Source organism: Gavialis gangeticus, unplaced genomic scaffold (genome assembly GCF_001723915.1).
Source record: "Gavialis gangeticus isolate Ggan-Ray unplaced genomic scaffold, GavGan_comp1, whole genome shotgun sequence".
NCBI lineage: Eukaryota > Metazoa > Chordata > Crocodylia > Gavialidae > Gavialis > Gavialis gangeticus.
In genome coordinates, this window is record NW_017729015.1 from 20670339 (window position 1) to 20680836 (window position 10498).

A 10498-nucleotide genomic window follows, 5' to 3' on the forward strand; every position below is an offset into this window, starting at 1 on the left:
CCGCCTGGCATGAGCTGCTGCCAACTCACACAAATTAGCAGGTGTGAATGAATGCTGGTGCCTTCTGCTTCTGCCGCGGTCCCCAGGTCATCCAGGCTCTGCCTCGGTTCTGTTGTGGGTGGAGCGTTCGCGATCTTTTCAGGGAGTGATCTTGCAGCTTGAATCACGCCTTGTGCCTTGGTTTTGGCTCCCTGGGGTACCAGGCTCCTGTCCTTGTTGGGGGAGAGGTCTTGCCTGCATCTCTGCATCGTTACTTGTCCAGCGCAGCTTGACTCCCGCCTGCGTTCTCTCCGGATGTCAGACAGAATAGAGACAGACAGAAAATATCTGGGGAGAACGAGGTTATCCACTGCAGATTTCCCCAGGGGCTTTGCTCTGTTCTTTATCTGTTAAATTACACACGAGGCCTTCCTTTGCACAGACAGCTCCAACGCTATTAATTCTCCTTCGGTGCTGATCGGAGGAGCTCCCCTCGGATTCCAGCAATTGCTTTTCATAGACTTTTTAATTCTGAAAACCCCTTGTTAGGTGCCAGGGCTTTCTGAGGCTGACACCAGCCGGGGAGAATTTCCAGCCAGGACTGGCTGAAGTTCTTTCCTAGCAGAACGGATAAAGCCATGCTAAACTCACAGCTGTACCCAGCTGGGGGATTAGCTGTGGCGGCTTGGCCTCTCGTGCTTCTTACAATGCAGGGCGCTGAGTTCTGTGCCAGGACGTGGCGCCAGGGACTTGGGCGTTGTGCTGTGTAACATGGAGGATGTGGAGCAGGTCCCTTCCTAGGCCTTTCTTACCAGCAGAGAGGAGTTGAGGCCCCAGTGTCTGTTAACTGCTTCTGGCTGTTAATTCCCAGCAGGAGCTGAATTTCAGAAGAAGTGCCTCATCTAGACCATCGTGGAGGGAAACTGAATCCCTTCAGCTCTGGTCTCTTTCCAGTGTCGAGGGGATGAATGCCTGGGCAGCAGGCAGTTGGGTGGTCCAGCCCCTGCCTGGCAGCTCCTTATGAAGGCAGTCACTGGTAGGGCCCAAGTAAAGCAGCGTCCTTCCCTCCACGTGTGGGATCCTGTGATTGTGAGGCAGCACTGTGTGCTGGCCTGGAGAGGGCTGGGCGACTGGCCGCATGCTCGTGGGCAGGACAGCATGACCTGGAGTTCAGCTGAGACCCTGCATGGCTCACCCAATGCTGCCTTCCTCAGTGCTACCTGGGCAGCGTCCAGGTGCCTCTGCTTTAGGCTGCATTGCGAACCTGGGTGAGCACCTTCTTGGGGGTTTTGTTCAGCTTTGCCTTTTCCTCATGACCGGTAGGAAGCCTGAGACTTCCCTGGCTCCGGGGACACATGCCCAATGCCCCAAGACCATAAGGAAGGAGGCTGACTTAACATGGCAGGACTTCTGAAGGAAGCAGCTGAGCTCTCAGGATGGGGTTGAGCCTCAGGGCCTGGATAGAGAAGCCCCTGGCCTCGTGGGTGCCCTCCCAGTGCAGAAGGTCGGTCTGGCTCCATCACCAGAGAGCAGGGTGGGTTGGGCATCCCAGATCTTGGTGCTGTCTCAGGGGGGCAGATGGGCTAGCTGAGGCCTTCCAGTCCCTGGTGTGCCACGACCCTGCCACCTCCTTTTCCCCCAGCCACTCCTCCAGCAGCTTCGTACTCCTGAGGCCCCTGTCCCAGCCCCAGCAGTCGTCCTGTGCTCAGATGGGAGACTGAGCCCCAGAATAGCCACTCCAGTGACGCAGCATGTCACGTTTGCTGAGCTGCCTCCCCCAAACTCCCTGGAGTAGGCGCTGGAGGCAGCTAGTGCAGCAGCTTCCCCCTCCCCAGCCTTCCCTCAGCAGAGAGGCTGCCTGGAGCCCTCCGGTTTATCGAGGACATCTCTCTCCCCATCTCTGGCTTGCCTCCGCGTTTCAGGTACCCTGGTTTTCCTTGGCAGGCGAATGAAGTGAGAACACCTATTTTTATGCCATTGCTGCTGGTGTATTTGTTAATTAAGAGGAGCAAAGCGATGCACGATGAGTTGGAGTTTATGAAATCAGGCAGGATGGTGAAAAATTTAATGTTTGCTTTTTCCAAAGAGCAGCAGCATTTGGGGAGTTTAAAATATTGATGGGAAAACATTGTAGTTGCAGCAGGGGCTGCTTTATAGCCCATGTGATACCCACACTTTTTGGATTTCGGGTGTCGGCTTGGCGCTCCCTGCCCACCCCCTTGTGCATGTGGCATGCTTCGCGGGGGCTGCGGCCCTCGAGTTAGGGACCTTTCCCTGCGGGAAGAGCAGGCCTGATTAGCAATACCAGTAATTAAAGGCAGAGCAGAGGTGGGGTTTGTGTGGGCAGCTCTGACTGTTAAACAAAGGCAATCTGACTTTTTCCAGCTTGTTTAGAACAGGGGAAGAAGCCCAGGAGCAAGCCAGCCTCCTTCGCGGGCGGCAACACTGAGGGATGCAGAAGGCAGCATTCGGTGATCTGTCTGTCTGCAGGGACACAAAGATAAAAGGTGCCTCGTGCTGGGTGCTGAGGGCTTGGCCCGGGGCCTAAGAGCTGACCCAGCAACGTACAGCAGCTGAGACAATGCAGTGTCACACTTCTTCCACCGAAGCCTTCCTGGCTGGCTTTCTCCCGGCTGCCCCTGTACCCGTACCTGGAAGCACGTGTGTTTGTGCAGCTGTGTATTGGTAAAGCTGGCAAAGAAGTATCGTGACTTCAGCTAGGAAGTGGGAAGATCCTTTACCCCAGCAAATGTGCTGCCTCAGTTTCCAGCATCACAGTCAACGCCTCTGCTGCAGAGGCCTTGCTGGAACAGCATGGATCCGATGCCAAGCCTGTCTTCCTAAGCACTCATCTCTGAGCTTTCCCCGGGGCTTGAGGGCTTGCTGCCCCTCCTGTTGGACTTAGCATGGCAGCTATCACTGTTTCTGGTGCCCCCCCGGACAGTGGCTGCTTCTTCCCAAGGTGCAGGGCACGCTGCTCTCTTGGATAGTGGCTGGGTGGAGAGCACTTCATCAGCCGCTTTATTGGCCCTTGTCTGCATGTCTCGGACTAGACATTCATCGCATGCTGTGCTAGGCTGTCCGCAGCTCGGCTCAGCTCGCCCGCAGGTTTGATTGCTTTTTATCACTGCAGAAGCTACAAGGGCCTGACCTCTGCACAGGGCATGAAGCAGCTGGCAGAAGCCTGGGTCTTTCCTTCTCTTTGCCATACGTCAGGCGGATTCCAATTGTCGGCCCAGGGGCCCGGTTAGTGCCAATTAACAGCACCGCAGGAGGCTAATGGGGTAATAAACAGCTGAACTCCGGTCTCCATCATGTGCTGTGCATTCCCAAAGCAGCCCTCGGAGGCCGCGCGGAGGCTGTGAGCAGAGACCAGTGAGCTGTTGCTGGAAACGCTGCCCTGGTTGGGTAGCTTGCCACAGACCGCACTGAAATCAGCAGTGATCCAAGGCAGCCGTTGATAGTGCGCCGAGGCATGCTGAGTGCATTTCCCCAACACTGGGAGCTTTCCTGTGGAGCCCCTGGAAATCCTGCCCGTCACCCTGTGTCGTGAATGGCAAGATGATGAACTGCTTCGCTGAGCCTGGGATGCTCCTGGGTTCTTAGCCCCCTCCGTCTCTCCAGGCCCGGGTTTCCCATGAGCTGAGGGTGACCCGTGGGCTCCAGGAGCTGGTTTGTTTCCCCCGTGACTTCCCACCATGGCTTCAAGAGAGGAAGAGCTGTCACCCTGATCCGGACTGTGGGTCACAGAGGAGGGTTGCTTTGATCCAGAGCCACATGTGACAGCAGAGCGCAGGGTGTTCTGCCCCTGGTGCCCTGGTTTGCAGCTCTGGAACTCAGTTTTGGAGAGCAAATGTGATGTGGCTAGTAAGGATGGTGTGTGGGGGCTGTGCCTCACCCTGACCCACTGCCTTTGCCTTGGAGGCTCCTCTGGCACCGGTTGTCAGGGCGGGAGCTTGCACTGGGTGACGTTTTGGTGCTGCCGCTGTAGGTGATGTCCCTTTGCAGCTTTACAAATGCGTTCCCTTTTCTGTGAAAACAGACTTCTAATTCCAGCTCTGGCCAGGGGAAGTGCCCTACAGCTTTCATGCTTGTCCTTAGTCAGGCATTTCTCTGGCACCCTCCACCATTGTACCCAAGCCTTTCCAATGCCACACTCCCGTGATGGAGGGCAGACCTGGGGCCATGCGTTGGGACAAGCAGGAGATGCCCTGAAGCAATGTGCCATTCACCCCCACTCCTGCAGATAGACAGCAAAGACCGACTACCCCCTGACGTCTCTGCCTGCAAAGTGCAGCACTCACCTAACCCGAGTGACTCAAGGGATGTTACCCCTGCCTTCCCATGGACAGTCTGTGGCAGAAGTGGGCACAGTGGGGATGTGAGGGCAGAGCTGGGAGGAGACTTTCTCTGCTTCAGAGCTAGTTTGGCTGCCTGCAGAGCCCCACAACGCAGTGCCACTGCAGGGGGGCAGTGCCAGGAGGCCTCAGGCCTGCATTTACCAATGGCCTTTTTAAAGGAAGGAGGTTGCTGCATTGTCCAGACCATGGAGCCTACAGATCCCTTTGTCTTAAGCCACCACCAATTGAGCACAGCCCCAGAGGGGTTTGGAGTTGGCTCTCCAGGCCTGCAGAGCCCTCTCGTGTCTGTGGTCTTAGTTCTAAAACCAGGTGCCTCTGATTTTGTGCCACTGCCTTGTGCTGTATTGCAAAGGGTTGTGGCTGGAGCAGAGATGCCAGGGGCAGGGCTGTGAACTGCTGCTCTGAGAGAGGTCACTTCTCCACTGAGAGTCCACGCTCTCGCTGCTGTGGGGTGGAGCTGCCAGTGTCCCTCCAGCCTGCCCTGCTAGTGCTGGTGCTGGTGCCGTAGCCGTCAGAGCCCAGTCCTGAGGGACAGCAGAGTTGCAGAGCCCTGACAAGCACAGGGGAAGCCCCCTCCTGTCTCTGGGCTTCTCTCCTTGTGGCACCGCATGGCCTGGGCTGTGGCTTGTAGGGAGGGTGACTCTTACCAGAGGGGCCTGGATTTGCAAGAGGACAGGGCAGTGGCCTGGGTTCTAGTGACTGGCTGGCACCCTGGGGCCTCTACCTCCTGCTGGCTAGCACCAGGGGAGGATGCAGGCTCCCGGTGGGAACAGGACCCTGTGCACCACCTTGCTGCTGGGTCCTCTCTCAGCCCTCCTCCGCTTCGTCCCTTGAGAGAGGCCGGGCTAGGAGACCCTTTGCTGAGTGCAGTCATCCAGGTGCCGACCGCTGCTTTTCGCTGGGCCTGCTGCCTATGCCTTGTGCTCAGTTAACCAGGGGCAATTGCTGTCTGAGCCCAGGCACAGGCTGTGGGTGTTGTCCACCCAGGGCCTGACCTGCCAGGATGGCACCACAGGACGTCTGTGCACGGAGCAGCTGCATGGCCAGATGCCACGGCGGGCACTGCTTTGCTGGGGTCGGGGGAGCCCAGCTCTGGGGCGATGCTGTTGGTGACCTGCTTGTCTCTTCTCTCTGCTTTTTCAGCGCCATCTCTTGTCACTGACATCCGCACTGATAGCATTGACCAGAAGAGCATTTCCCTGTCCTGGCAGGAGCCGGGCTTCCCGAGCACCAATAACACTGAGTATGAAATCAAGTACTATGAAAAGGTAGAGTCTTTTGGAGACTTGTTCCCTGTATTTCCAGCCATCTCCTAAAGACTCCAAAAGAGACATTCTTCCCCTACTCCCCACCCCGGGTGCCTGTCGTTGCTCATGCTGCCTGCACACCCTCCCTGCCTTTGCCGCGAGCTGTGTGCGTTGGAGATCCGCGGGAGTGTAGACACCTTTGTGTGCCTGTGCGTGTGCGCATGTGTGCAGTGCATGGCGCCACAAAGATTTTATTGGCGTGCGTTCGGGATGCTTCTGTTACTTACAAGTGCCAATAAAATCTTGATTCCCTGAATCACCCCCCTTCCCCTCCCTGCAATCTGTTTGTGTGCATTTCGCAGTGACTTAGGTTATTTTTAGTGTTTATTTAATTAGTATTTTTCTCTCTCCCTCTGTGCAGCCAGGTTGTGCCAGTACACGTGAATCCTAATGTATATACCTCCCAGGGAGAGAGTGAATTTAATAATGTGGAGTGGTTTTTAAAATGCATCTTGCAGCTTTCTGTGAAGGCTGAGGTGTGGGACCCTGCAACTGGCCAAGCTGCACGTGAATTTCCTCTGCTGTTAGATGAGGGGTGTTCCCAGTCTCTCACAGGCTCAGACCTCGGCTTTTAGCACTGATACCTCCCCAGATATTAGACCTTAGGCCTCTTGTTAGTGCAGGGCTGATCGCCAGTGCCTCGGGGTATTAGGTCAGTGATTTGTGGTGGCAGGGAAAGCAACAAGCATTTTCCCTGGCAGTGTTTTAAAGTACAAAACGGCAGCTGTTTGATAGATGCTGTGGGGTTTGCGTGTCTTCCCCGGCTCTCTCACTAATAGTTTTCCTTGTACGGTTATCCAAGCTGAGCTTGGCTGTCATCACTGAGAACTCTTGGAGGTCAGGTGAGGTCCCGGATGGCTGGAAAAGGGCAAATATGGTGCTCCTCTTTAGGAAAGGGAAGGAGGAGGATCTGGGGGATTGCAGACCAGTCAGCTTGGCCTCTCTGCCTGCAAAGGTCCTGGAGCAGTTCATCAAGGACTCTACTTCTAAGCACCTGAATCAGAATAGGGTGATCAGGAACCACCAGTGTGGATTTGGCAAGAGCAAGCCCTGTTCCAGCATGATTTCCTTCTAGGGCAAAGTGATGGGCTGGATGGGGAGAGCAGTGGAGGTAGAGTACCTTGTCTTTAGCAAGGCTTTTGGCACTATCTCCCATGTCATTCTCATTAAGACGGTGGTTCAGCACTGGAACTGGCTGCCCAGAGAGGCTGAGGAATCCCCCTCCTTGGAAGTGGTTAAGAGCAGGGATGACAGACACTTGGCCGGGCTGGTTAGTCAGGGATGATCCTCCCTCAAGCAGGAGGTTGGTTTAGATGCAACTGCCTGAGGGAACTGCCAACCCAGCTGTTCTGCAACTCTGTGAAAGTCAAAATCAATGCGGCTTATCACACGGTTCTGCAAATGAACCCATCTGTCTGTGCTTGGGCCTGTTATGAAACTCATCACACATCAAACACGCTGTGCCACATGCCAGTGACATGCTGGAAACCAGCCAGCCTGCAGCAGATGCATAGTCTCTGGATCCAGACTACCTGCTGGCGTGCAGGAGAGGGATGTGTTGTGAGGGCGGGTGCTGAAACACGATGCCATCCTTTCTTAGCAAAAGGCTGCCACCAGGAGATGCTGCGTGACATCAGCTACCAGCCACGCCGCCTCCAGCTTGAATGGCAAGATTGACTCTGCAGTGCAGCAGTTGCTTGGTTATAAATGGAGTGATCTCAGATCTGACCCCAGAGGGACATACCCCACATCCCGTGCACATGCATGCACACACACACGCACCCTGCTAGCCTGCTGTGGGGTGGAAAACAGGCAGTGAAACCCTTTTCACCACTGTCTTGCTACTTGTGCTGTCGCTGATCTTGCAAGATGCCCAACGGAAAGCAGCCAAGGCAGGGCCTTGGTGCAGCCAGTTGGTAGGAAGGTGGCAGACACCCTCACCCAGAAGCAGCCAGGTGCGGGGCACAGGTCCCTGCGCTGCCAGCACACAGCAGCTGCACATCTCTGGAGGGGGGTCTGAGTGATATCTGTGGTGCTGTGGGTACTCTCTGGAGGCGCTGCAGCAGTGCACAGAGCATGGCCAGAGCACCCCTCCTGCTGCATGGAGACAGAGCTCCTCCCTACTGCCCCAACATGCTCTAGCCTCCGCTAGACAGTCCTGTCCATCCCAGCACCTCTCGTTGTGCAGGGATGGACACAGGGACAGACCATAAGTGTTCCCAGCCCTTGGCCTCTGCACCAGTGGCAGTCATGGGCCTCCTGAGAGGAGCTACTCCCTTCACGCGGGGAATGCCAGGGGCTAAATAGACTTCCCCCCACCATCACACTGTTATGGGTTCCTGGAGCACTCACATCTGGCTGTTTGCAAACACCCAGCAGCATGCTGCTTTCTCAGAGCCACCCCAGAGGAGTTCACCACGGAGACAGTTTTCCTGTTACCCCAACACGCTGGGAGCGAGCCTTCCTCCAGGCTGCACAGGTGGCCTGCTGGGAACTGCAGAGCTAGGGCAGTGCCAGGCCCCGGGGCAGCTGTCCTCATGGCCAGCTGGCTCCCGCTGATGCTATAGGAACATATTGGGTCCCCTCTAGGGCCTGCGTTGTGCATGTCAGAGCAAGCATTGGATGGAGGGGATACAGGTTTAGTGTTAGCTCCCAGTGCTGGCCCACAGGTGCTGTGAAGGAGATGGGGTGCTGAGGGCTGTCAAGCTGGCCATTGGCTCCATGCAGTGCCTGGGAGCAAGTGGGCTTACAGACCCCCAGTGCCAGCTCCTGGCTGCCCTGCCATGGACAGACGGCACTGTGGGGGGGTACAGGGACCCACTGCAGGTTATAAGCGCAGCTGTTCCTGGCCGAGCAGGTTGGTGAGTGCACGCGTACGTGCATGTGTGTGTGCATGCCGTGTCCTTCGGCTGCCTGGACCTGCTCACGGTTCCAACTGGGGCCATGTCCTGGACCAGAGGGTGGGTTGCTGTGGGCCGGATGGTGCTGCTCTCAAGCCCGCACAGCCATCAGCTGGCTCAAATGGGGAAAGACCTCAGGCCCTCGCCTTTCCCCAGCCCCTCCTCTATGCCCCATGCATCCCCAGCCCCACCTGCATCATCTTTACCCCACTCCTGTTCCAGGTGTTTGTGGTTCGTGGAGCCTTGAGGAAACTCCTGACATGGGCAGGCACGGAGGCACCGCGGCCAGGCCAGGCAGCAGCTGTGCTGGTCTGCTCCGCGCAGTGGCAGTTGTGCCACTCAGGCTCTGCTGTGTCGTCACGTTGCAGGATCAAAGGGATCAGAGCTACTCAACCATGAAAACTGCGGCAACTGCCGTGACCATCCAGAACCTGAAGCCGGGCACCATCTACGTCTTCCAGATCCGGGTGTCCGCTGCTCAGGACTATGGGAACTACAGCCCTAGCATCGAGGTGGAAACCCTGGGAGAGCGTAAGTGCAAGCCCGTCAAGGTTGTCCTGGCTCTTCTCCCTGCAGCAGCCTCCATGCTGAGTGCATTGCCTTCCTGTTATGCAGGGCCTGGGCCCTTCCTCCAAGCTCACCCTGTCGCCCTCCATGCAGGGCAGAAACTTTCCTAGCTAGCCCCAGTTGTGCTTGTCTAATGTAAAAGCTGCCTTTGGAGGGGCACTGGCAGCAGGGCTGGACCCAGCCCCAGAGGAGGGCAGCCCCATCCTGGGCAGCACAGGCCTTCTGTCTGCACCACCCAACCCCTGTCCTGCTGGGAGGGACCCCTGGCAAAGAGCAGAAAGCGCCAGCCAGGCTCTCGGGTGCTGGGGGTGGGTTGTGAACTGGGCCTCCCACTCCCTGCCAGGGCGTCACCAAGCACAGTTGGGTGGGAACAAGCATCAGCCCTTGCCGGCCAAGCTCTGGGAGGCCCTTTCCCTGTGCCGCCTCATTTCTGGGCAGGGGCATGCTGAGCGGGGTTGATTCAAGGAAAGCTGGCTACATCATCCCTCCTGAAAATCCAGCGGGCCCCAAGCCGATGGCTCTCCCCACAAGGACTCCTGGCTTGGAGAGAGCTCGGTCCCCTTGGCGCCTATGCTGGGCAGCACCAGCATGGTGTATCGGGGTTGTTCTGGTGGTATCGGTGTGTCGGGGCCCTAGCTGATGTCACTGGCTAGAAGGTCTCGGCAAGAGGGTTGGTTTGAGCTTAGTCACCCACCCAGAGTGGAGACGCAGGCCTGGAGATGGCTGGCTCCATCTGGATCTTGCCGATTGTGTTTAACAGGGCTTTAAATTGCATCCGTTTACCACACAGAAGGCGTTTGCAGAATGAATTGAATCCAATAAAATGTTTTATATAGAACGTAGTTATCTAAAACCTCTGTTTGCAGAAGAAAGAGAGGGGAGGATTAAGGTGACGAAGGGAAACCATTGGCAAGTCATATATTTTAATACATTCCCTGCCTAGACATGGGAATATTTCCAGAGAGCGGAACGAGGAGTTTGTGCTGCGGCTGAGAGCTCAGGGGATGACTGGTATTGTCCTGCGCTTTAATCCGGTCGCACCAGCTCCGGCTTTCAGCACTGAATGGGAATGTAAATCATAGGAGTGATGAGAGGCAGTGTCGCGCCTGCAGAAGAGGCTTCTCCAGATCCTTGCTGAAGCGGGAGGCGTTGTCTTTGCAGTCAGGAATGCTGATCTGGGGCTGGGAGAGGATTCTTGGGGCTGCAGCGAGTGTTGAACTGAAGCATATTGAGAGCCTTACCCGGAGTGTCAGGGCCTTCGGTTTCTTAGGCCCAGATCCCAGCTCTCAGTAGTTGAAAAGTTTTGGTTTGGGGGGGGGGGCGGGGGGGGGTTGGGGGATTTGCCCCAGGGAATTGCAAGCCCTGAAAAACTGCTGCCTTCCTG

General features: G+C 56.5%; 1 protein-coding gene across 1 annotated transcript in view; it reads left to right on the forward strand.

Annotated features, from left to right (window-relative positions):
- The window catches only part of EPHA10 (EPH receptor A10), a 60779-nt gene that overhangs the window by 35768 nt on the left and 14513 nt on the right, over positions 1–10498 (forward strand). Inside the window, exons 6-7 of the mRNA XM_019512097.1 lie at positions 5484–5608; positions 8916–9078. Of these exons, the coding sequence (XP_019367642.1) occupies positions 5484–5608; positions 8916–9078 (288 nt within the window). The remainder of the gene's footprint in view (positions 1–5483; positions 5609–8915; positions 9079–10498) is intronic.